The sequence below is a fragment of the Leptinotarsa decemlineata genome, unplaced genomic scaffold, assembly GCF_025532065.1.
Source record: "Leptinotarsa decemlineata unplaced genomic scaffold, Ldec_3_MD MMD2_tig00026328_RagTag_RagTag, whole genome shotgun sequence".
In the NCBI taxonomy this organism is placed as follows: Eukaryota; Metazoa; Arthropoda; class Insecta; order Coleoptera; family Chrysomelidae; genus Leptinotarsa; species Leptinotarsa decemlineata.
In genome coordinates this window covers 28500976-28528972 of record NW_027412688.1, presented here as the reverse complement: position 1 = coordinate 28528972, position 27997 = coordinate 28500976, and the positions used below count along the sequence as shown (strand labels likewise).

General features: G+C 32.3%; 2 protein-coding genes and 1 long non-coding RNA gene across 5 annotated transcripts in view; 2 read left to right on the top strand and 1 right to left on the bottom strand.

Moving 5' to 3' along the window:
• Window positions 1-5: 5 nt before the first annotated feature.
• On the top strand, window positions 6-22331 carry LOC111514950 (ATP-binding cassette sub-family G member 1). Its single transcript, XM_023171221.2, has 8 exons — window positions 6-426; window positions 6575-6692; window positions 8858-9044; window positions 13582-13786; window positions 13934-14529; window positions 15987-16256; window positions 16316-16471; window positions 19499-22331. Exons 1-8 carry the CDS (start codon window positions 273-275, stop codon window positions 19841-19843), a joined length of 2031 nt encoding a protein of 676 aa, XP_023026989.1. The 5' UTR covers window positions 6-272; the 3' UTR covers window positions 19844-22331.
• Window positions 18453-27920, bottom strand: LOC141485434 (uncharacterized). Of its 3 annotated transcripts, none has more exons than XR_012467205.1 (2): window positions 27788-27920; window positions 18453-18934 (listed from the first exon to the last, which is right to left on the bottom strand). It is a non-coding gene; the product is annotated as an uncharacterized lncRNA (long non-coding RNA). The 3 variants fall into 3 exon arrangements; XR_012467204.1 differs by lacking the exon at window positions 27788-27920 and adding an exon at window positions 26091-26151; XR_012467203.1 differs by lacking the exon at window positions 27788-27920 and adding an exon at window positions 24622-24844.
• Window positions 25705-27997, top strand: part of LOC111514750 (sortilin-related receptor) — a 46242-nt gene continuing 43949 nt past the window's right edge. The window contains exon 1 of the mRNA XM_023171029.2: window positions 25705-25905. Within this exon, the coding sequence (XP_023026797.2) occupies window positions 25744-25905 (162 nt within the window). The 5' untranslated portion in view covers window positions 25705-25743. The remainder of the gene's footprint in view (window positions 25906-27997) is intronic.

Genomic DNA, 27997 nt, shown 5'->3' with positions numbered 1-27997 from the left:
ATGTGTCAAACTCAAAAGTCAAGAGGCAAAGGTTTTCTTTATTTGTGAAATCGAAAGCTGGTTTGATTGTTGATTCATTTATTGTTCAGTATTTGATGGTGCTTAGAATTGATCAAATCATTTATGGGATTTGTTCTAATTGATATATTTAGCGTTTTGTTCATCAGTTAATGTACGTGTTACATACTTTTTGGGCCAATGAATTCGGGGCCTAAGTGACCTGAAAATTGTTATTTTGTTCTTTTTTTTTGCATAATTTGTTATTAACTAAGATGGCGACGGATAATCTATTGTTAAAAACGACTTCTACTGATGTGAAAGTTCAAATAGTTTCTACACCAAAGAAAAATTTAACACACCTGCCTAAGAGACCAAAGGTAGATCTAGCGTTTTCAAATCTGAAGTACGTTGTGAAACAAGGAAAAAGTAAGTTTATTTGATCAATGGCTCCATTCCTACCTAATGAGTTCAGAGTTCATGATCATTTAGGAATTTTCCAAGGCTAGTCCACAATATTTTTTATCTCTAGAAACTCCATAAATATAAAGGTTTGAACCAGATGGAGAAACTACAAGAGATTTCACCTTTCAGATTAGCTAAATTTTTAATTTTTTTCCAACATATTTCCAAAAACTCTGACGTGATTTTTTTTGTTGAATCGGTCATCAGGAACAAAATATTTCAATTTTGTAGGTGTACATGTTCAATTCGCGATGATATGATTTTAAAACGTTTCCACCCCATTTCCGCTCCCTCAGACGGCTTGGAAACCTCCAAAGAGAAGTTTTTTCCGCCGATTCAATCATTAGAAATAACAATTCTCAATGTTGTAGGTTTACACATTCTAGATTCATTGAAATATTTTTGAAAGTTTTCACCTTCTCAGACGGCCTGGAAAACTCTGATGTGAAGTTTTTTTGTCAAATCGGTTATCAGCAATAACATATCCGAATTTTGTAGGTGTTCACATTCAATTTTTGATGATAAAATTTCTCAATCATTCAATTCATGACTAGACTTGAAAAGTTGTATTTTAGGACATTTTCATTTTTTCCAGTTATGAAATCAGTAAATAAAAATCGAATGTCATCTACACCTGTAAATATAAAAATAGATAATGATATACCTTATTTCCACAGAGGCAATTCATTTTTTTTATAAATTTTCAATACTTGAAATCAATATCAATTCAGACAATTATTATGATTGGAAAAATATGACCAAAGATATTTTTGTAAGGAATAATAGTATTCAGCATTGTCACTTCTACATAGTAGGTACTATATTTTGTCACGGAAAACTTCATCCTATTATTTGATTGGAATATTCTAAAAAAATAGCGCTGTTTGGGATCTCGACTCAAGGGTGTAATTTTCTGCTACAAAATGAAATTTTTTATAGATGTTATGGAACATGCTGAATACTTTTTTTTTTTAATATCCCCACAGTGCCATTTTTCATGAGATTATTTTTTCAATCAAAATAATATGAAGAGTTGTGTGGAGAGAAGTTTTCCAGAAAAAATATTTTACTTTGTAGAAGTGATTAGACATGCCGAGGTACTATCTATTGTATTATTTCTATTCTATTATATTATCTATTTATCTATTATATTATTTATGGTACGAATGTCCTGAAAACAATTTCATGGCTAATTATGAATTGCAATGACCAATGTTGGTTCAGCACACTCTTTTCCGTTATCGGTAAATTCTCTTAATTCGTGGCGGAAAGCCCTTGACTGCCTCCACACTGGTCATATTATTTCACTTCTTTTGGTATTACCCAATTCCCTGAATTATGTGTTTATATGAAGACATTGCGAAATCTTGGGTTGTTTGGGTTGCTGCATTATTATTCACTTTTATTTTTTTTATTTTTTTTCATTATATAACTATAAAATAATATACATTTTCAAGTAGATGCTGAATATATATATATATAATATATATATATATATATATATATATATATATATATATATATATATATATATATATATATATATATATATATATATATATATATATATATATATATATATATATATATATATATACAACAAAATAGGACAGAGAAACATAACAGAAACAGTTTGTATTCACATAACACAATACAACCCTTTAGGAAAATAGCCAGTAAGAATGTGTGTTAAAAATTTCCAATATTGATTACATGAAATGTATTCAGAGTCAGACACAAGTCAAGAGAGTACTATCAAGATACCAAACAAGGTATCTTGATAGTACTCTGATAAATTATAATAGGCTCCCCCCAAAAAAATCCTTCAAAACTTCCCTGAAGTTCCTGTTATGGCATGCGCATTTTACATGGGATGGAAGGTGAATAAATATTTTCAACCCATTATAAATGAAAGAGTGTTTGATAATATAAGGGAATATTTTGGAATGGGCAAATTGAAGTTGTTTTTTTGACGAGTGGCGTTTGCGTTAATTGAAATCCGATTTTGATTTTTTTCAATAATAAAAATTGATTTTCTTTTCCTTAAACAGTGGTCTGCAAGACTCTCGAGGATTTGCTTTACATAGAAAACGTAATTGTGGGCATTCACATATTAGGTTTTTTTTTCTTGATTATTCATTGTAAATATTCCTATATTTTTATTCAAATACAAGATTTCGTTATAACAGGTTGTTCAAAAAGACCTGGCAAGAACCATATAACAACTCATTCATTGGAAAAACTCAAATTTATTTATAAACCTAGTCTCCTGGTGCCCACATGTATTAACCAAACAAATTGATGAAATACCTAAAAATACAATACATACACTTCAACAAAGTCAAAAGGACTAAAATGCATAAAAAGCAATATAGATAATATCATCATAAAATAATGTCAAATTTTATTGCATTCTTCCATCAGATGTTTCTTTCACATTTTTTTGTAACGCTCAATAGAATCTGTAGCTTTTATTTCTGAGGTTAAATCTGTGAACACTTTGATTACTGTAATGAAGACAACAATTTCAGAAGTATTTGTCTTTACTAGAGGAATACAAAAGTATTTTCTTGATCTGGTTGCCTATTGGCGAAGTTTACTATAATACTAGGTCCGGCTATTAAATAACGAGATATTCGAATGCTCCCTTTCAATATAATCCCCTCCCCTCACCACACACCTTTCCATACGTTTTTTCCATTGATCATAGCAGTGCTGGAAGTCTTCTTTGGTGAGGGTCTGTAGGAGCCCTACCGTTTTTTTGCTTTACTGCTTCCATCGACTCAAATCCTGTCCCTTTCAAAGCAGATTTCGGAAACACAAAAAAGTCGCAAGGTGCCAAATCTGGCGAGTAGGGCGCGTGTTCGAGCACTGGAGTGCGTTTATCGGACAAATTTTGCTTCACAGATACACCAAAGGTTCCAAACAGTGCATCATATCCACATTGTCTTGAATTTTTATTTGGACATCCTTGCTCTGCACTGCACTGAAGCGCTTACGTCACTCAAAAACGCGCGCACGCGTTTTTGAGTGATGTTAGACCCATAGGTCTCTTGCAATAATTTATAGCACTTAGTCGGAGTTGTTTTCAATTTGACGAGAAATTAGAGATTGATACTTTGCTCCTGTTTTTCGTCACACATGGTTTTCGACACAAGAAATAAACACGTTCGTTTCAAACTGCTACTGCACAAATACTGTTATAGTGACGAAAACGTGTTTTGGTACCTGAATAGAGATTTCCAGATACCCAATGCACTACTCGTTTTTTCCCCACCCCTTTAAGGGTCTTCATCCCTGAAAAAAAAGGAGTCAGAAACGATTTTTTTTATTCTGATTGAGGAAAGATTGTATGAGTGTATAAAGGAAAAATAATAAAAAAAATATTTTTCGAATATTAGATGAATAAAAAGTATTCTCTCTCTCATTTTTGGGCAATTCTCTTCAATTCCACCATCAAAACTAACGAATATTTTGGTGTTATTCCATTTCGGTATTGAAGCCTATCATTTTCTCAGTTAAACGACTTTCTCATTTTTCTTTTTAATGTTTCCTTTATTTTGTTATTAATTTAATAAGAATGTGTTATTTATACGAATTTGATTTCCTTGCATTATGCCTTTCGAAATGGGAAATATCAAATTTTATCAAAGTCAACTAATAAAGTTTTGCTTCAGCCGTCGACTAGTGAAAACTAATTATTACTTTTGAATCTGGAGTCAGAATAGTATGATGAATTTCTTTTAAATGACACGCCCGTCAGGTAGGTCCTCCCACACGTCTGGTGAGGGAGAGAGAGAGTATCGTAGAGCCATTATAAAATGTAGCACAGGGTCGGATTGAGAATAGGAAAAGATAAAAGTTATTCTGACCGAACGAAAGATTGAAATATTAAAATTTCTACAATAACCAGATATTTTTCAACTTACCTATCTGTATGTTTGCGTGTGTACACGTTTATATCAAATCTTGCAAGTCTAATTTCCGATTGGCTTGAAATTTTACAGGTATTCATTACTAGGGACAAAACTTCATGTTATTTTCATATTAAGAAATACTAAGATGGAGGCTCTGGAATGTTGGACGAATTTCGTTATTTTTGATTTGATTACAATCAAAATTGGTAGCAAAAACATTGTTGGATTTCATTTATTTTCAACAGTTGCATACACATCAGCGGAATTGAATTATTCACGATTGGTATTGACTTATATTGTCTAACCCTTTATATGGAATCAGACATATTATTTAAACTGTGGACCTTTCCTGCAAAATATTATATTTAAATCATTCAATTTTAAAAATATATCTGGCAATATGAATTAATTTTGAGGAAAAATAAGAGTAATTTACCCCGGAGAGCCCTAGATGAATTATTTTTGAGGATCCGACTATGAATCATAAAATCTTTCCGTGATTTCGAACTAATGCTGAAAATTGATATTGTGAAAGGACCCTTACTTGAAAGACAAAATCTGATACTTGATTTCTCAATTTTTTATTCATAAGTATCATCTGATTTTCTGAACACCCTGCTCATGTTTTCGAAAAAATAAATTTTGAACAGAACACGACTATAAATCACAAAATAACCTATAGCCATCTTTATGCTGCTATTTTGAATTCTTGAAATTTGATGAAAAACTCATTATCTTCAACCTCAAAATACCAGTGTTATATATAATTTGACAATTAATAACAAAACTCGTTTGCCATCTCGAATTTCTGAATTCCAACAGAAAAATAACTATCTTCGAATCTTAAAGCCAGTCTTCCATAGAGCCTGACCAGATATCACAAAACTAGTCCGCCCTCTTGAATTTCCGAAGTTCAATAGAAAAAAATCACGCCTAGAGACTACAAAATACCAATTTTAAATCGAATCGGTCCATAATCACAATACTCGTCAGACATCTTGAAGCCGCCATCTTGAATATATTAATTTTAACTAAAGATTCATAATGTGCGACCCCGAAAACCCCATTGTACCAAATATGAATCGGATAACACAACTTGTCTGTCACTGCTATCTGGCGGTATACGTTTTCGTAACTAAAGGCTAAAGACACTTAAGGCGCCCTCTAGGCGCGCAGTTTCGTTATTTAATAGCCAAACCTCGTATATTCTATCAATTGAGTATTTATGCAGCTGTCCTGTTTAGATTTAAAAAATGAAAATGGGAAAATACATATTCCATTTAATCGAAATAAGCTGCATTTGATTCAGTGCACGTTTGCCAGCATAACACAGTTCAGTTAATTCCTTCTGCATGAAAATTGTGTGCTTGGGATTCGATGAAGTCGAATAAGGCCATTTTTGCCTGGTTTTGATTGGCGAAGGTTATAGTGAATCACACCAGCCGCTAACTACCATACGGTACCCATGGTCTTTTTTTGGTGGATTTTCACCTTTGGAAGTGCCTGGTTGGCTCATTGGTGTCCAACCTCTGCCCTGAACTTCTCCTGTTGTCGAAGAGGATCCACTTTTTATTATACGTGACGATCTGATACAAAAAAAAATCGTTTTGGTTGTGCAATTCAAATAATTGACATCATATAAATTTATCAGATTGGTGAAAAGAACTGTTGTTCAAAATACATACAGACGCTATAAAATAAAAATGTTAGAAACTCACACTGATAAGTATATTTAATCAACTCATTGATATCATAAAAAGCACAGCTTGCTAAATTTTTTTTGAGTTTTTATACAAAGCTTTTCTTAAAGGAAGATTTGTCCAACTCTTCAACTTCGGCGTCCAACTCTGATTCAAAGTCATATTTTTTTGAGCGATTTTTTAAAAATCTATGAATAGTTGCTAAGGGTAAAATCTAAAGAATAATGCGGATGATTAAGCATTTGAAGTATTTTTTAGATTGACTTGTAACACAGTACATCGTTACATTTTGTCACAATTTTTCTCAAATAGATCAATTCCAATATTAAATTATAAATCAATTGGTTGTCGCCTTTCTTAATAGATGATGAATACTGATTTCAAAATATTTATACAATTTCAGCCCTCCATCAATTTTGTTTAACTGTTTGTAAGATTCTATGAATCTGTAATAGTTTAAAAGTATATTTTATGAGTAGATTAAATTTTTTTCAGCCGAAAAAGTTATTTTGAGAAATGTCAGCGGACATATACGTTCAGGGGAGTTGTGTGCCATCATGGGGCCATCAGGTGCTGGAAAATCAACTCTACTCAATATTCTGACAGGATACAAGTAAGTAATATTTGGTTTTCGTCTGCTTCAAAGGGTGTCAAATTACTATGATCAGATCAGTATGAACACTGATAAACGATAACCTGCTGAATCCAGTGGAGTAGTCAGAATTTTAATGAGAGTTCTAAAATTGAATGCCATATTTTTCAAAGTTTATTCTCTTTTAATATTTTTGATGTATGAATTGAAGGGGTTATATTTTTAGGAGTTATTCATTTTTGGGAAAGAAAGTTTTTGGCTTTCTACTACTCCATCTTGATACAAAAAACAAGGATGAGGGAATCTTCCAAGGAAAGGAAGGAAGTAATCAATTTTAAAATAAGTAACTCTATACATGGATGTGTAGATCATGCAAAGAAGTAACTTTCAGACACAAACTGAAAGAAAGTCCTCCCGAAACAGCTACTTTTATATAAACATTGAATTACACGAAAGAAAAAAAATTCTTTCGAAACAAATACTTCTATATGAACACTGAATTATACAGAAGATACTTTTCTCTACTCAGTTTGTATTTCAAACATTCGTTGTGGAATAAAAATCAGATATCATTCAAATGAGTTCTATTTTAAATGAATGGTAATAAATTGCACTTACATGGAACACTGTCACCCTTACTGGTATACACCGATGTTTCGCCTTAAGACACTTGCCTCAAGGCTCTTCAGTACCAAATTGGATAACATTATAGAAAATAATGGATAACATTATAGAAAATAATGTTATTCAATTTGGTACTGAAGAGCCTTGGGGCAAGTGTCTTAAGGCAAAACATCGGTGTATACCAGTGAGGGTGACAGTGTTCCATGTAAGTGCAATTTATTACCATTCATTTAAAGTAGAACTCATGTTAATGATATCTGATTTTTATTCCACAACGAATGTTTGAAATACAAACTGAGTAGAGAAAAGTATCTTCTGTATAATTCAGTGTTCATATAGAAGTATTTGTTTCGAAAGAATTTTTTTCTTTCGTGTAATTCAATGTTTATATGAAAGTAGCTGTTTCAGGAGGACTTTCTTTCAGTTTGTGTCTGAAAGTTACTTCTTTGCATGATCTACACATCCATGTATAGAGTTACTTATTTTAAAATTGATTACTTCCTTCCTTTCCTTGGAAGATTCCCTCATCCTTTTTTTTTGTATCAAGATGGGGTAGTAGAAAGCCAAAAACTTTCTTTCCCAAAAATTTTTGATGTAATTTTGACATAAACCATTTCAAAACTACGTGAATCTTGTAGTGTGGTCAAATTCCTTCAAAACTTTGCTAATATTTTTTTTTCGATTTTTAACATTGAAAAATAAAAAAGATTACCTGAAATCAAAGACTCGTTCATGAAATTCGGTATATTAGTAGACTTCTCAAATGTCTACCCAATGTTTTTTAAAGATAGTTCTATTTTAAATTAGTCACCCTGTATAATAATAATAATAATCTTGAATCTCTTTCCTGACAATCATTGATTGTATAGGAATAGTCAACAACAGATTGAGAAAATCATCAACAGAGTAAAAACAATATTCCGTGAAAGAAAGTTTCAATTTCATTTCAAACACTTCCAAAGTCAAACTTGATTTCGAATTATTTGGTAGTTTATTGCACTATTTGGTTATCTGCATACCGTAAATTTCATTAGTGGAATTTGAAAATATGTTTTTAATCTTGTGTTCTTGTTATGTACACACATATTATGTGTACGCTTTCTGAATAATTCCCTACTATTTATTCTATGAGGAACATCAGATATAGTCCTCATAATTTGCTATTGAGCAACAAAAACATTACTTGTATGTGAGAACCAACCCCATGGCCGCCGCCATTACGTAAATTTTATCGCATACCCCCTGTAATTCAATGACATACCTCTAGTGGAACGTGAACCCCACTTTGAGAAACCCTGTTCTAGAGCATTGAATTTGTATCATGAAATGCCTGTTTGGGATATCAACAAACATGTATTTTTCAATAATTTTAACTTTTCAACTCTCATAATATAAATTCAAAGTCAATGTCTGTTTCAACTTTCATACCTCTTTCGTTGAGATTAATTTTTAGGAAATTTGAGATGAATTCAGATTATCAACAACTATTGCTTCTCTTTATTCTTCTTCGCGAAGTCAAATCGATTGATTAAACTGTCATCACCGTAATGAAATTTTTATAGGACGGAAGGAATGAGTGGTCAAATTTTAATGAATGATGCTGACAGAGACTTGGGACAATTCAGAAAATTATCTGCCTACATTATGCAAGACAATCAACTTCACGCAAATTTGACGGTGGACGAAGCTATGAGTGTGGCGGCCAAGCTTAAAATCGGCGACAAGCCAGTTCATGAGAGAGAAGCAGTTGTAAGTATGTTTCTCAAACCTGAATTTTGATGACTTCATTATGAAGGTGACACATGATGGTTGATATTTATCATAAATCTAAGTAATTTTCTTTTCTTTTTAAGTGTATTGCTGGTAAATGAACCATACCAATAGTAGCATAGTGCAGTTGCTTTGCTAATATGGCATCCATAGCTATTTCTCTCTGTATAAATTCAAATTTTACTACATATTACACTATATACTTCAACTTATATACCCTTTTCTTATATTGCATATAATTACAGCACCGGTTATACAATACACAATCTTGGCATAGTAAAAATCAACCAGAAAGTCCACTGCCACTACTTTCATTCATAAATTCACAAAGTTATCGATGACCTCGAAACAAAGTGAGGAGCCAATTTCGTTCTTTTACCATATAAGGTTATTATAGAATATTTTGTGGTAAATTACTTATAACCAACTACAAAAACACAAATATCAATTTCCGACTGTTTATTATAACTAATCCGATGTCCGTGGGACTGTCATATCCTTCGATACTACAGCACTGAACCCGTTGGATGAGAATCTCATCCTAAGAGCGCTTGAAGGTCCCCGGCAACTCGGGCGGATCACGTGGTAAGATAGGTTGTATTATTCTACTGTGATCTTGGTACAAACTATTTGCTTTCCACAAGGAAAAACAGAATGACCATGAATGATCATCGGGTATACAATAAATAATCTTGGTACAAACTATTTGATTTCCACAACAGAATGACAATGATGTGTTTTATTTTTGTTCCAATTTTTGGCATCCAATGTTTGGTTACATAACAATCAAGTCATAATAATAAATAATAATAATAAAGTTTTCTATTGATCCATCAGAATGAGCCTAAAAGTTGAGGTCAACTCTTTGAGAGGGGTGTTGCAGTTCTGGTTGTGTGGGAGCGTCAATGGTTTTGGATTTATTTTTTTATCAAGGGTACTATTTTTAAATCAGGAGAACTCTCACATCAAGAGACAAATCTGATGTTTCTCTTTGACTCACTTCTGAAACAAAGAGAGACAAAAAGACAAGTTAGAATTAGGAATTAATATACCTAGTTCATCTCCTGTTGATGCCAACTTGTTTGGTGAAATGCACGTGTTAGATGTTTAGATTACTTCCTGAAGAAGATAATATAAACTTGAAAAACTTTGTTCATGTGAGACATCTCAAAATTATTAGGTTCCGAAAATTATAATTACATATCAAAAATATTCATAATGACTGAGCTTGCGTAGATAAACATTTAATCACTGTAAAACTCAATAAAAGCTGTCCAGCCTTCAACTTTTCCATTGTTTCATGCATTGAAGGAAATGATCACTTTCAAAAACTGAAATATCTGATTTTTTGCGTGATTGAGGGGTCAGCTTTCCATTATCTTTATCTCCACTGATAACACCTAATATCTCAAAACTAGTTTTCAAACATTCACAAAAATGATATCAAAATTCAAACACTCAGCAAGTTATTGGACCTTGTTTCCAAGTATGTTTATTAAAAACCAAAATTAGTCACTCTTTGTTAGTGAAATACTTATGCTGCCCCTAAAAAACTCCTCCAGTTTATTTACTTTTCATAGTGTCAATCTTCTTTTCTTGGTGGTATTTACCAAGGAAAAAACCGCTTGATTAAAAATCAGAACAAACGAGAATTACTGTTAATTGATTGATTTCATCATCATAAAGTATGAAGTATATAAAATGTAAATACAATGTAATGAAACATTTTATCAATGACACTGATATAATAGGTATAATTTGAAACATTCAAGGTCTACAATATAATTTGAAACACTCAAGGTCTATGATAGGCCAAGGCTGTGATAAATAACTTGTATAAATATTTTGTAATAAACCAAATTGTTTTAATTGTACCTCAAGTTCTAGGAATTTTGTGCTGTAATTTTTTGGTCGATTTCTACAAGAATTTCAAAAATTTACAATTGTATTCAGCTACTTACTTATTGCTTAGTAATTTCAATGTTCAGTTTGATTACCGACCTCGCCCACATAATAACAAAGATTTTGTTTGAAATATTCTCTCACATTGCGAGCAGTTACGAAGTGATTCCATGGCATTCATTGCTAATTCTTTGGCCAACGCAAATCTTTTGAAGATGCTACTCTTTTAGATAGTGTTCTATACAGGGTGTAACTGAATAAGTGTAAAACATTTAAGGAGGTGATTCCTCATCGAAAAAAAGATAGGATCTTTCATATAAAGAAATTTCATTGGAGCATTCCTTGTTAAGATACAGTCCCTTAAAGGGGGTACATAAAATTTGTATAACAATTTTTTTCACAAGCACTAAAAAAGTTACAATATCGAATAGAAGAAATTGTGACTTTCTGAAGATGATAGAATTCGTAGACGAATGTAGTTTTTCTCGGGAAAAGATTATTAATTTTCATAATGGGCTGATGAAAACCATCACGCTATTGTCGAAACTAACTATCAAGAACAGTTTTCTCTTAACGTGTGGCTCGGAGTTATTGGGGATGATTTAATTGGGCCTCATTTTCTACCTCCTCGATTAAATAGTGAGGCATACATTCAATTTTTAAGAGATGTGCATCCAGTACTGCTGGAGGAAGTTCCTTTGTGCGTCAGAAGGGATATGTTTTTTATGCATGATGGAGCTTCCGTCCATTTTAGTCAAGTAGCACGTGCAGGGTAATCAGAGATAGTCCAGGAATATTTGAGCGAATACGTGGCTCAATGCGCCGACGTCTAGACGCATGCGTAATTTCTGATGGTAGATATATTGAACATTTACTATGATTTCTACATGTTGTGTGTTTTGTTATTAATAAATTAGTTTTGTTTATTACCCTTTAATCGTTTAATGCAGGTACTATCTACAAAATGACAATAAATCCAGTTCGCATTTATGACAATGTATCTCTGTAGTTGTTCCTAAAATAATTTTTTGCTGCGAACTGGTTTATTTTGGGCAAAAAACCCAAGAGACATTTTTTGTTTACAATGAAACAGGCTATCGGAAATGAAATTTTAAATGGTAAACAAATAATAAGACAAAAAGTTACATTGAAAATAAATTTCAGGGGTTGCGTTTTCCACCCCTTACAACCATGGGGTTAACCAAATAAATTTCTGGCGAGTGTCTTTTTGGTAGTACAAAACGTCAGGTTAATTTCACTGTTGTAACTTTCTCAGTGTGTGTAAAAAAAATTGTTATACAAATTTTATGAACCCCCTTTAAGGGGCTGTATCTTAACAAGGGATACTCCAATGAAGTTTCTTTATATGAAAGATCCTATCTTTTTTTTGATGAGGAATCACCTCCTTAAATGTTTTACACTTCAGTTACACCCTACCCTGTATACTGTACTTTTTAGGTATCACCACAAAAAAGTAGGTTACAAATTTGATTACAGTGGCGGTAAGTCAATGCTACCTGTTCTAAGAATCTAATGCCGCAAATAAATCGTTAACACACTTCCTTATAACGGCTATTTTGTTTTAGATTGGCTTCCCTATATAACAATAAGATAGATAGATAGATAATTTTTATTCATCCATGAAGCTTTACACAGTGCAGTACAGTATTAAAACTTATCAGACTAGTCAATTACATATAACATGAACAAACACATAACATAAATGCATGGTTAATAGATTTACATATCAGAATTATCGATAGGAAAATTTAAAAACTCATCTACAGAATAAAACGCATGATTAATTAAAAAGTCATGGAATGTTGCTTTGAAAACTCCAAAATTTTTTATTTCACCAATAATTTTACGCATTGGTTATAACACTTGATACCCAAATATGTGAAAGAGTTTTGTGCTAGGCCTAGACGGGAAAACGGTTGACGTATTTCACTTGCATTGCGAGTGGTATACTCATGTAGAGTATTTTCTCTCACATGATTATGTTTTTCTTTTTTGATGTTGCTGGTTATTAAATATATATACATACAAGGCAAGGTCAGAATGGACAGTCTTTTAAATATTGGTCTACAGCTCGCCTGATAATGAGCTTTGACCATACATCTCATAATTTTTTTCTGTATAATAAATACTTTACGTACGTGAGCAGAGTTACCCCAGAATATCAGGCCATAGCTTAATAAGGAATTAGCAAGTCCATGGTATGTTAGTTTAAGAATATCCAAAGAGACAGTGCCTTGCAGTTGTCGAATAACAAAGCAAATACTGCTCAATTTGGATACTAAATTGTTTATATGAATTTCCCATGTAAGCTTATGATCCACATAAATTCCAAGAAATTTAATGTGACCAACTTGTTCTATAGACTTATGATTCATCCTTATTAATGGACTATAATCATAACGAATATTCTTTGGCTGGAATAACATGAAAAATGTCTTTTTTATATTAAAAAGTATCATATTCGAATAATAATAATAAAATTAACAATATTAAAGTGATGTACCTATATTATTATTCTTGAAGAAAAACTCAGTTTTTTTGAGATCTCTGAAAGAAATATGTGTAGTGGTAATTATCAACAACATTGTTTCAGATCACCGAAATTTTAGACACTCTTGGCTTAATTGACCACAGGAAAACAATGACTAGTGGTCTCTCTGGTGGACAAAAGAAGAGATTATCAATTGCTTTGGAGCTGGTCAGCAATCCTCCCATTATGTTTTTTGACGAACCCACAAGTGGGTTGGATTCATCTTCCTGTTTCCAGTGTATTTCTCTTTTGAAGACTCTGGCAAAAGGTAAATGCTGTTCATATTTGTAAAATTCAGGAGAATCATTTACAGAGTGAGTGAAGGAAATTCAAAAAAATTGCATGTGATAGCAGTTAATTCATAGTTTATAAAATTATCTTCGTTTAGTTTGTTAATGATTATTGAACTTTGTAGGTGGAAGAACAATAATTTGCACAATTCATCAACCTTCTGCCAGATTATTTGAGATGTTCGACCAGCTATACACTCTTGCTGATGGGCAGTGTGTCTACCAAGGGTCTACAAACCAGTTGGTACCATTCCTAGGTTCTCTAGGTCTTCAGTGTCCGGCTTATCACAACCCAGCTTCATATATAATCGAAGTTGCTTGCGGAGAATACGGAGATCACACTAGGAAGCTAGTCTGCGCTATTGATAACGGGAAGCACGATATTCGAGAAGGTCTTCCCTTTCCAGAATTCAAAGTCAATGATGGATTGAATAATGCTGAGCAATTTGAGAAAGATAATTTGAATTCATTAATCATCAATAAGTTAGCGAAGGGGTCTTCAAATTCCTCTAACGGTACTAATAATATCCTCAGTGACAGTTACAACAATCACGATTTGAAGGCAGCTGTGTCAGATGGTACAGAATTGGAAAAAGTAAATGTGAATTCTGCGTTGTTGAATAATGCGATGCCAGTGAAACAGCCTAGGTATGGTAACTCTGAATTTCAGCAGTTTTTCATAATTCTGAAACGAGCCCTGTTGTTCAGTATGAGAGATTGGGTGAGTCATTTTTCAATAATTTTTGTTGGTTGATATTTTTGGGATATATAATATTGTTATAGGTTGTTTAAAAAGGTTGGGTCCTTTGGTATGTATTGTATCAGAAAAAATATTATTAGAAATTGTTGTTTCTTACATAGAATTTAAAAATGTTCAGTTTTTAATACTATCGACAAAGTTGATTGCATAATTTTTTGACAGAAAATTGGTTTTGATATATGTATTGTCACTTTTCGTGTTAGGAATCACACGTTAAAAGGTAAGACCTCGTTAGTCCTTAGCTGGCACAAGTTTCTCAACTTCTGAGAGTTGTCGTTCGTAGGGGGGCGACAGCTGATTAACGGAAAAAACAGATTTTTTTTAAACAGATTTCTGTTTTTACAACAAGTCACTCAAACCCTGATGATGAAATCTATGTAGTTATGAATTATCCAAAAATAAAAAAATAAATTTATTCTTAATTTATTCAAGTTGAAATTAATTTTATATTCAAATATAAAGCTGAAAAACTTTAATTTTATATTAGTTCTATAGTTGATGGTAGAATTAATGTAGACTAATAATTATATTTTCTTTAAATGATCTATGAAAATATATATTGAAAATGCTTTAACCTGAATTAACCTAGGACCAATTCCAGTTTCCTCCTCTAAGCTACTGGTTGATCTCTCAAGCCAAGCATTCAAATACTTGTTTTACCAGGTGCAATATATTTGTATAAAGATATACAAATGCCTAATATAACCAAACAAAACCAGCATATGCAAAGTTTTACCAGAACGTCCACTAAACAAACAAATTGGAGAAAACAGGTTTTTAAATTTCTGTATTCAATTAATTATTATTAATAATAGACAGAGACAAAGTAGTTGACCTAAAAATTATTACTGTGAGAAGAATATTTAGATTAATAAATAAAGAATGGTTCAATAAAGTAAAACGGGTCATAACAAATAACAATTTTAGTAGAAATTAAACAAAAAAATATCTTCCCTATCCTCTATTCATTATGAAATTCTACAAAATAAATAGGTAATCAATTGAACAAGTTTCTTGTTTCTTTGTTCAAGTTTGATGAAAGTTAGTGATTCTGTTGATGGAGTCACGATAAATTACTAATATTAAGATTGAACTATGTTCTTCAGTTTTGATGGATATGAATGAAGGTTTATTATTGCATCAAAGTGCCAAAATACGCAAATTTATTCAAAAAATAATATAAAGTTTAAGTACTTCAAAATTCTATTGTATATCATAATAAATGCCACATGAAGTTATGTGCTTTCAACAAGTTTTCAGTTATGTTTATTATTTAGACCGAACGACAGTTTCAATCAGAATGTCGAAATCTATATGATGAATTATTCAGAACAAAGAAAATATCTCCCATATTTAATTTTTTTATGATGCCATTGGCTTGATAACCAGAATATTTTCAGTATTTCTTTCATTTTCAGACGCTCATGTATCTGCGTCTGTTTGCCCATTTGCTGGTTGGAGTTCTAATTGGCGCCTTGTACTTCAAAATTGGTAACGACGGTGCTAAAGTCTTGAGTAATTTGGGATTCCTATTCTTCAACATGTTGTTCCTGATGTACACTTCGATGACTATTACCATTCTTTCATTTCCCCTGGAGATGCCTGTGTTACTTAAGGAACATTTCAATCGCTGGTATTCCCTGAGGTCCTATTACTTAGCCATCACTATATCCGATATGCCATTTCAGGTAAATATTGAAGTTCACTAATGTTGTTTTTGAAATTTAATTTGTTATGGTTTTTTTAGACAGTCTTTTGCATTGCTTATGTAACAATCGTGTACTACATGACGGCACAACCTCCTGATATGCAGAGGTATGGAATGTTTTTGTTGGCCTGCTTACTAGTCTCGTTTGTTGCCCAGAGCGTTGGACTAGTGGTAGGAGCTGCTATGAATGTTCAGGTGGGTTATCAGATGGTATTATTCTGAAATTTCAGGACTAAAAATAAACTCTGTGATGTTTTTACAGACCAAATTTTTCCCAAAATATATTAAAATGAAACGTCATCATTATTCACTAGAGATTTAATGACAAGGGGCATCTTTAGACATTGGGAATTTTTGAAAATGAAGTGAATTTTCAATTTTAAATTTTTAGAACATTGTGAAATTTCTTAATGCAATGATAACTTGCTGTTCAATTTCACAAACTAATTCACCAGAAGTGCTACCATCTATTCAAATTAAAATTTAGCCAAAAATAGTGGGTGGATAACAATTATCGAAACATGGTAACTTTGTCAACTTTTTCTATATTTTATTAAAAAGTTCAGAGGGGGGCACTTTTTACATCTACATTAAATATTCAATTAGAGAGCAAGTGGCTAAATTATACTTTATGGGATACTCACGGATTTTCGTGATTTTTTCTGGGATGATACTTCATAATGTTAGGAATTCAGAACACTTTATATTTTTTGTCGGACTCAATTAGTTTTCGAGATATAGCCTGTCGAAGTTAGTATGACGTCATATTTTACCTTTTTTTTTAAGCAGTAAACTATTGCAATTCACATATTTTTTTAGTTAACACAACTTTTTCCATATCATCGCACCTTTTTCTATCCCTTTTCAATCACTTATTGCCGAGTTTCCTGAAATTAGAATAAAATTCCATAATTTGTTTGGTGGGTGCACACAAATCACTTTTTATAAATTGCATTAAGTTTCACTATTCGAAAATACTTTTCTTTTAGAATTCGGAGGTCAGGCTAGATGTTGAGGATATATAGTTTTTACAAAAAAATATCCGAAAATACGTTCCTTTTAGAATTTGGAGGTCAGGTTAGATGTTGAGGATACATAGTTTTTTTTTTAATTCTAAAGTAAGGTTAGACTGAGTTAGGTTAGGCTGGGTTAGCATGTGACAAATTATGGAATTTCAATCTAATTTCAAGAAACTTGGCAATGAGTGAATGGAAAGGTATAGAAAAAAGCGCGGTGATATGGAAAAAAATTTGTTGAATGAAAAATATGTGAATTGCAATCGTTTATTGCTTAATAAAAAAAAGGTAAAATATGACATCATACAAACTTTGACAGGCTATATCTGGAGAAGTAATTGAGTCCGACAAAAAATAAAAAGTGTTCTGAATTCCTACCATCAAGTAGTATCATCGGGAGTTCCGTGGAGGCCGTGGTAGGGGACGGACGTGCTGATAACGTCCGTCCACAAAGAAGGTACGCGGATGCCATGTGCTATCGTGGGGCTCCGTTTTTGTGTTGTGTCATATTAAAATTGGAGTGTCTAAAAAAGTGATGAATAAGTGACCCCCTTTATTCACGCCGGTATCCAGGCCGGGGTGGTTCGGATAACCACGTAAAGGGGGCTATATATGTGAAAAATTATCAAAAGGTCTCCCAAGTAGGCGACTTCAAAAAATCAAATTGTTTTTGTTAGAAAAAAAACTAGTGTTTTTTATTATAAAAAGTTAAAAAAAATGGGTGGCAGCATTGCTTTGTGTAAGACCGCTGCGCCCCCCGACGAAGCTCCTGTTAACCAACAGGAGGAGCATTGGTCATATGCGACGATAGGAAGCAACGACCATCTAAAATAGAGAGAGAGAGAAGTAGTATCATCACAGAAAAAATCGCGAAAATCCGTGAGTATCCCATAAAGTAAAATTTTTCCAAGCAAGTGACCATCCCCATAGTAGTTGAGAGATATTATCTTCCATTAGTGCCAGACTGCTCAGATCAGTGAAATGTATACTATATGTACCTAGTACGGACCCGCCTTGGGCGAAAAGTGAGGCAACCCGCATATGTTACGGATATCCATCTCTTTCTATCCTATGGTAGCTAATGGAACTTTGACGCAAGTTTCTGAATAAATTTACATTTTCAACTATTTTCCATGGAGTTGGTAAATGAAATGAAAATAAAATCAGAAAGTTTTTATTTAATATTACAAAACATAGCTACTTTGACTTATATCTTACAGCTACTAAACAAAATAAGTTTTGTAATTTTTTTTGTCTTACTGTGGCACTTTTTCCATGCAATTCTAAATTTAACAATTTACTGTGGTGATACATTCGGCACCTCAAATATATAGCAGACAATTCCTAAAAAATACATTGTATTTTCATCCAAAACAGGTGTATATATTTTTTCTTTTGTACATCATATTAGGTCCTACCATTTTTTTATTTTCCTGCGAGGTTCAACAATTGTTTGTGACAAAATCTTTGGGTGTGAAAATACAGTTGGTACAGCATTTGGTTTTGATAATGTAGGAATACATCCTGGTTTGACTACATAATCCGTTGGAAGAAAATATTCACCACAAATTTCCTATTTGTATGTGGAGTCCAGTGTTCCCTACGAACTGCTTTTATCCACAATCTCAGGATATCTGGCCGTCTGAAAGGAAAACAGTTACAAATAAAAATTCACTTTCAACCTTGTTTGAAATGTTGATAAATAAATTATTGTCATATCTAATTCTAAATATTATATTCGGCGATAACCATGCTCATTGTCGCATCCAAATGCTACACAATAGATCACCATTGTTATTTAGCATATAACTACCAATAACAAATAACACCAACAAAATAAGCGTTTGTTGAACCACACACGACAAAGGAAGTGAAACTAATAGCACAGAAGAACAACGTAAATGTAAATCTTCACAAATATTACACTCTTTGAACAAATATTATCCCAGAAATATCTGAATTTAAACCTGAAATATATTTTATGCGTCGAACCATATCTTATTTGCTTGAGTATGACAAAGAAAGGTTACCGTAAATAATGCTATCTCTCTTTCAACTGCCCCTGACACACTTTCGGCCATTACAGAAAACGGGTCGGGTCCGTTCCAGGTAGTATACAGTTTACTGGCTCAGATAGATTTGCTATAATAAACTTTCAACAGGTTTTTTTTGGTTTTCATAAAAACGTGCTAATATTTTGTTGCAGAACGGAGTGTTTCTAGCTCCGGTGATGTCTGTACCTTTCCTACTCTTCTCAGGATTCTTCGTCTCCTTCGATGCCATACCCATATATCTCCGATGGATAACCTATCTGTCTTATATAAGGTACGGTTTTGAAGGTACAGCCCTTGCCACTTATGGCTTCGACAGACCCAAACTGGACTGTTTCATCAAGTACTGTCACTTCAAAAAGCCAAAGACTACTCTCGAGGAGTTGGATATGCACAATTCCAGCTATCTGGTAGATGTTCTTGCGCTCGTAGCGATATTTTTCTTCTTGAGAATAGCCGCGTTTCTTTTTTTGAAATGGAAGCTGAAATCAAACCGATAAGGAATCTTTCATTCAAATTTTCGGAAAGCTGTTCCAAACTCCTTGACTGTATATGAAAGGGAAAGGAGTCAATCACATATTTATGATTCCTATTTTAGAATGTTTGGTGATAGTTGTTTTGCCAACTGATGTCCCGGTAAGTTCGAAAAACAGCTTTGAGATATGAAAAACTTTGAAATAAGACTATTTGCAGATATTTGAATGGAAGTTCTGCTTTGAAATTTAAATTTGAAATTATTTCTTACCGTAGTGCAAATAATAATTACGAATAGATATCAATTCAAACTTTACCATTTTTGAATTATGATGAAAAATACTTCACCAGAGATTTTCAGCTGAATTGAATTGAATTATTCTATTTGTGTACAGAAGTACTAACAGGACCACATACTTCAGGTTTCATCTTCATAAGTCGAACTTTCAACTTAAATTTAGAAATCGCGAACCCAAATTGAAAATTGTAACCTCAGTCCCGTAATTTTGACTTCAAAGTCAGAATTTCTATCATAATTTTCACTTCAGAGTCAAAATTCCTAATTCAAAGTCAAAATTTTGAGAATAAAGTCAGAGTTAAGAGATTAAACCAAAAATTTCAAGTTCAGAGTTGAAATTATGAGATTCCGGAATTACTCACTAAGCGAAGAATAGAAACATGTGGTCCTGATGAATTTTCCTGATTTTGACATTTTTTCAGACTAATTCTGTGATATCTTCAGAGAGAACTTATTTTTGTGGTCACGACTATAATTTTTTAAACATTTTCAGGAGACATTTTGATACCATTCATCTACGAATAAACATCACACTGTTTCAATTATTTGAATATGAAACAATTCGATGAGATTTTTGTCTTCTTCATGTAAAGTCTGGATAAAAAGTTTTTAATAGATTTAACAAGGGTATAATACTCTCTATCAATACTCTTTTTTTCTCGGAGAATTTAATATACCACATATCATATCATGAATTATACAAGTAAAGTTTATGTACTATGAGCCTCGAGCAAATAGTTATATTCAAAGTTACTAATGACTATTTTTACATGCTTGTGCATGTAAGTATTATTTTGGACATCCCTTTATTTAGATTTAAAGTGTGGTATGGTTGTATGTTTATAAGTATCTGGAGTATAACATTTAATATAAGTGATAATTATTGTTAATCTAATGGTGATTCTTCCATCTGTTGCAACAAAAATGCAGAATAGTGCCTGAGAAAAGTTTTCTTTTTTTTTTCTCAAAAGATCAGCATCACAGTTTACGGGTAAGTTAATGAACTTTAGAAAACTCCTGTCACTATGTTCCGCTCTCTTGTGCTCATTTTTGTAATCAATTATTCAGTAAGTTTAAGAGGTTTTCTAGAGTTTTAGTGGAATAAAAATTGTGGAATGCCAAAAAAGTACTCATGATAAGGCAAGTATTTCTGGATGAACATATACTTCCATTAAGAAATAAAATTAAACTTAAAAATAATAAAATACAATAAAACAATCATCAATTTAAAGTTCATCGCACGAAAATCTATAACTTATTCAAATAACACTCTTGTGAGATTTTTACTAGATATTTCTGTGATGTTGAGGTGAAAATAGATAAATTTAGAAGGTATTTTTATATATGTTACGATGATGATATTTGTATGTATTTTCTTGTTGTGATAAATATATTTTGGACTTATTTTAAATTAGTCACATATAACTGCATCCCCCTCAAATGTCTCAGAAATCAATGAATACATATAAGAAACATTTCACATACATTTTATAGGCATGTAAGTATATGGATTTACACAATGATATCTCAGACACACAAAATCCAACTATTTTGACAATCGACTGTAATGATAGAATTTTTGTTATATTGAGTTTTCTGTGGCACATATTTTTCCTGGTTGAAAAAGTCGCCTTAATAATGAAATTGGAAAAATTTCATATCACTTTCATTGTTAATTGTATCTTTACTTTGTAGGTCACTCACAAAAAAAAAGAATATACACAAAGAAGTGTCAGTATTTTTCGAGTTTCACGGCCGTTGATTTTTGAAATTTCTTCCTGACGTTTCGCTGACGCGGGTGGCTAGCTCCTTCAGAGGTTTATACATCCTGAGTTTATCTCTGATGACTGGATATTACGGCTGCCTAAATCGACGGCCTTCAAACCCGAAAAATAGTGACACTGAAAACCTTGGCCGCAAAAGCCTTAACTATTTTGTCATGTTATAATATTTTTTTTGAATGAATCATTTAAATTCCTTTTTATTTTGGTGGAATCATTTACTGTCAGTTCATTAAATGTGTGTTATAAACAATACATTGCTTATTGTTTGAAGCAGATGGAGAATCACTGTTCTGAGTATATTGTATTGTTATTAAACATTTCTATTATGGTGAGGTGAAAATAGAGAAATTTAGAAGTTATTTTTATATATTTTATGATGATATTTTTATGTATTTTCTTGTTGTGATAAATATATTTTGGACTTATTTTAAATTAGTTTTTTTTTTCGTGTTTTCAATTTAAATGAAAAAACAACTCAATTCATCTTCTTCCTGATATATTTTATTCCAAAATAAATAAGGGAAATAGTAATGAAAATCACTTGAGAGACGTCACCTGGTATTGACGATATAAATGGAAAAGTTCTTAGAGATGTCATAGATCACTTACATGAACCCATTGATCTATCTTGTGAACTAGTCTTTTTTAAGGGCGTTTTTCCAAATTTGGATCTGAAAATGATACCTACCAGCTAATAAACTATTTGTATACAAAGTCAAATTGAGAAATTTGCCTATACGATGCCTAAATTCATATATCAAAACAAAATATTTTCTCTTAATCAAAATGGATACCTGAATGACAAATCAACACCAATTGCAATAGAACAAGGATTAGATTTCATTCATGAACATCTGAATCATAAAAATAATATATTGCAAATATTTTTCGATTCAACAATTCTTACTGTGGCAAAATCTAACAATTATTACTGTGGCTATAATGGTTTGTTATATAATGTAAAGAAACTTATGTCAACTTTTTTCCAAAAAAATATCACCTCAATTTCGAATCTAATTCACTTTGAAATTTGTGGTGGGACCTTGGAATAGTCACATAAAAAATTTTTAGGAATAAGAATGGACAAAAAACGGGAACCACAGATTGAGTTTGCTGAAAACTAGGCAGTGCTACTTAAGTCATTTGGAGCTTGATAAATACTGTTTCTACGGTTTGATTCAGTCTAGATTACAGTATGGGTCTGATGGGGCACCTCTGTATATGTAAAACAATGTTCAAACGATAATTATTCAATGTATGAATGAATACTGTCTTTCAAACTCTTGGAAGCCGTGTGTTTCCCGGGCTTTTTGGCAGTGAGCTGCAGGTTATTATGCCCGACGTTTCGTCTACTATTGCGGTAGACAGACAATATAGTAACGGTCGCAGTGCCCGAGTTGGTTCTCGAGCTTGGCCAAAAAATAGTTTTCACACAGTTATCGCCGGTCGTGAAAGTTTACATTCTTGTAAGCCATTATTAAAAAAAATAATACTTTCCCATTGCCATATCTCTACCTACTTATTGTTTGGTTCCTTTGTCAAGGAACAAGAACTCTGACAAACATGATCACAACACTATATCAACCTTTCTCTCACGTGAGTGAAGCACATAATTCTTTCAAATATTTAGGCATCGCAAGTTGAAAGGTAAGACCTCGTTAATACTTAATTCGCACAAGTTTCGATCTTTGAGAGTTGGTTAAGGGAAAACATATTTTAACAGATCCATAAAGCCAAAATAATTGTTGAGCAGACGGTATATTTAAACGATAGCATATTTTAATATGTATTTTAACCTTGAGACAATGTGTTTTGGTTTGAGGGTTTTGCCGTGGTCTTCTTTGGTTACAATCTCCAGACGTTTCAATTGCCGCAGTTGCTTGATATGTTTCGAAATTTCATCACTAGAAGACGATTGTGGATACTAACAATCGAAACGTCGTGAACTAACTTTGCTTGGAATCTTGCTTAATTTTCATTTTTTGTTATTAAAATTTAATTTTCATTCCTTGTTAATAGTTCAGTTTTTAATTGTTGCTTGTATTTTATTTCATTGTAATTTCAATTTTTTTGCTTAATATAATTGTTATTTCTTAGCTAATCTTTTTATATTCTCAAAGATTTTTTCAGGGATTTCAAATCAATTTATATCATATTACACAATGGAAGTCATAAACTAATGAAATGCACCACGAAACATTGTCAACCACCTTCAAATCAACGTAATATATGTTTAATACAATAAATGTAGCCAATGTAGCCGTTACTACGTGGTAGAAAATCATAATGAAGAAAAGAGAAATGAAACTTTTTGTTTTTTACCACGTTTATTTGTAACTAACGTTACTGCAGTTTCGTTCTATACGGATATTTTCAAACTTATACAATAAACTTATTGTATAAGTTTTAATACAATAATCTTATTGTATAAATTTGAAAATGTCAAACTTATACAATAAACTTATTGTATACGTTTGAAAATGTCCGTATAGGACGAAACTGCAATAACATTAGTTACAAATAAACGTGGTAAAAAACAAAAAGTTTCTTTTCTCTTTTCTTCGTTTAATACAATAAAATACGCATAATGAAAAAAATAAGATGGATTCTAGCGCAATAAATCGATAATATGAAGCAAATAATAGACATAATTTTTAGTTATGTAATGTTTTGTAAAGAAAATTATAAAAATATGAGTGTAAGTATCATAAATACTTCTTACCTTATTCTTATGAAATAAACACAGATGTTATTATTTTTCTTCACGACAGAATCCGAATTTCTACTTATTAACCACGTGCTTTTGTTTTACAACTATGTAACACAATTATTTATTCTCACATCAAATACTTTCAGATATTATTATATAGGAACATGAAGCGAGACTGCGTCTGCATGCGATACTTTGATTGACTTTCTATTAAGAGGAAGACCCGAGTTGTATGACCGGGGATTCACCGCGATAATACTTCACGCTGAGTAATGTTGTCAGACTAAATAATAAAAACGAATGATCATCAAAGATGAAAATGTTTTAATTAATTAATTTTATAATATAATATAGTTATTCAGAAAAAGAAATATATTCACCAATTTTTCATTCATATACTTTCAAACGCCGAAGAGTGGATTATATTTAGGTTGGTAACTTTCATGATTTATTTAAAAAGTCATGACGTGTACTTTTGGATGTTACATACTTTTTTTTAAATAATTTTTGGCTGTGAGGCGCGAGGCCGTGGGCGGTGGCCTACGCCTTACGCCGCCTCCGTATTATTTTTTATGATGCTTTATATACCATTGCAGAATCCTGTTAGGAGAGAAAAAAGTTGAAGAGCTAAAAGCATAAAAATTGTTAGAAATGTTTCCGTAGTAATGTAATTTTTTTACACACTGAAACTATTCAAACAGCAAGACCGCTGGTGATTCTGGATTCAGCACATGTATATTTTAAGCTGAAGAACTGAACATTATGAATAAAAAAAATACAGCGCCTTTTTTTTAATAAGCGATCTAGTTTCTGTGAAAATTGTAAAAAACCATTTTGTATCCCTGAAATTTGTCCCATTTCATCTCCCGTACATTGGAATGAATTTATCACATCATAAAGTCATTTTCTTAATGACTTTATGATGTGAGTAATTTCTTTTTCTTCAAAATCTTACTTGCACTGCCCTCTTTAAGAAAACCGTTTATTGTTTATTCCTTGTATCATTGTATTGTTAGGTCGAGACCGGCCTTGACTTTATCAGTCCCGTATATGCTGACTCTTCTCGAAACTGCATATAAACACCGTCTTCGGGGATTTTCAAGCCAGTTGTAATCCTCTTGTCGAAGGAATACAATGTATAAATTACTTGCTTGGTTGTGGTTAGTGTGCTACACTTCTGTGAGCGGGGATTTCCAAAAAGACTGGAGAACATTGCATGGGACTGAGGATTCCCCCGACCATGTGATAAACTTGATTACTTTTGACCCTACGCCTTCAAATGACGGATTTATAAAGGTACAACTCACAACTTACACAGGTGTAACCGAATTAATGTCAGACTTTTTAAAAAAATACAGGATTTCACCTTGAGTTACTATTGTTTGAACAATAAAATGAGCAACAAAGAAGGATTTGCGTTTATACCTTAAACGAACCAAATATATACTATACCAATATATCTTTAACAAACTTATACGTACCAATCCGTGTTTGTCGCTCATCTTGCTTGATTGGAAACATAAACATTGCTTGATAGGAAACATAAAAATGAAATTTGATCTATATATTATTTACTGCAAATCCTAACCAATATTGAAATATATACAGGGTAATTAAAATTCGCTCAACTAAATACTGTTTTGAAACTTGGAAAATTCCGAGTATTTCCGGAAATATCAGAAAAAAACTGAAAATCGGAACTTTAGTTTTTATTTTTTCTTGCGTTACAGGTCAAAACCAAAAATACATTTCCATTGATATTTTTTTTCACCTACACGTTTCATGTTCAAGTCAAGATTTGCAGTTATATTTAACAGTTAATCCACAAATCGAATGACCAGAGATTTTTAAATAAAATTAGGGGGTTAATTTTGATTACATATAATTTAGATGTAACTATTTTGCAGGTCTGCAGGTCAGCGAATTGTTCTCAGTAGACATTGCTCTTGTAATCTTGTAGTAGGACAGAAATTCTTGCATATCGGGTCTGCCAGACATGAATCTCGACCAGGTTAATCATTTTCGACAAAAAAATTTCAACCCCCACCCTTCGAGTATGAAAAAAAATTCACATTTTTCATAAAATTGAAAATAAACCTTGCAGGTCTGCAGAAATTCTTGCAGGTCGAGTCTGCCAGATATGAATCTCGATCAGGTTGATTATTATCGCCAAAGAGTGTTGAAAGTCAAATTTAGAAACATAAAAGTCGAAAGCCTATTATGATAAGAATTAATTTTTTTCTTTCGAAAAAAAAATGATAACTTATGATATGTCATTGAAAAGGTAAAATCTGGTTCAATTCAAAACAGAAAGAATCAAATGTAACGCCCATGACAAAAAATAAAGTTGATTATAGTGGTCGGAAGGCGAAACGTCGGATAGCAAATCTGAAAACACCATTATGTAGTAGGAAAAAGTGACATTATAGAAATGCAATTTATTTTCGAATCCTCTGAAAAATAAAGCCAGGAAAAACATTTTTCAAAATTTCTGTTTTTCCAGATATCTCCGGATATACTCGTAATTTCAGAACTTACTCAACGGCATATTGTTAGTCAGGTGAATGCGCAACTTGCCCCAATTAACCATCTTCGTATCTCTCATAGTTTCCGAGATCTCAATGGTGAGGATCGAATTTGAAACACCCTGTATAGTACGTGCCGCATTCACATTGTTTTCAGTGAATGCAATTTTTCGAGTTGCTGTCTGCTGATGGCTTGCTTTTTGTGAGATTGCCATAGATGGTGATTCCGAATTTGAAGTAGGTTCTATTGTTGTCCTACCCTTTTCCACCGTACTCTGACTCAAGGAAAGGATAGCACTAGTTGTAAAGGCTTCTCTTCCTATTAGGGCTCTTGTTGCCTTTCAGTCAAAGTCTGGTCTACGATTATTTTATAATATATATAATATAAATTATAGGGGACAGATGGCAGTTTTATTGGCCATCACACTCGCCCGATTCAAGGTGGTTGGACTTTTTCGAACGAGGTTATTGAAAGATACCATTCATTTAGCATTCAAAGAGTTTAATTCAGGTGCGCTTTTCAACAATAACAGTAAATTTAAGAAATGCTATTAAAAACCTTAGTAGAAGAACAACAATTATATTGAGCGTGAAGGATTAAAAACCGAATTATATAGCAGTTAATTATTCATAACTGTTAATTTCATACCTACCTATTTGCCAATTGTAAGTCCAACTCGAATTATTACTTCATAATAACACCATATAGAGAGTTCACTTCTGTACTAAATTTGAAGCATTTTGACTATTGTAGTTGCATTTATCGAATAAAAAATGAACGCTATTGTTATCTTTCGGAAAAAGTATAAAACTGAACGTGAACTTTGCAACACTTATGTTTAAATTTAGATTATAATGTGAAC

What these genes read in the sequence shown, in the direction of transcription:
- LOC111514950 (XM_023171221.2), top strand. Translation starts at nt 273, where the DNA reads ATGGCGACGGATAATCTATTGTTAAAAACGACTTCTACTGATGTGAAA. An exon ending in CGTTGTGAAACAAGGAAAAA is followed by an intron (nt 427 to 6,574) that starts GTAAGTTTATTT and finishes AATTTTTTTCAG; the next exon opens with CCGAAAAAGTTATTTTGAGA. An exon ending in GAGCTGCTATGAATGTTCAG is followed by an intron (nt 16,472 to 19,498) that starts GTGGGTTATCAG and finishes ATTTTGTTGCAG; the next exon opens with AACGGAGTGTTTCTAGCTCC.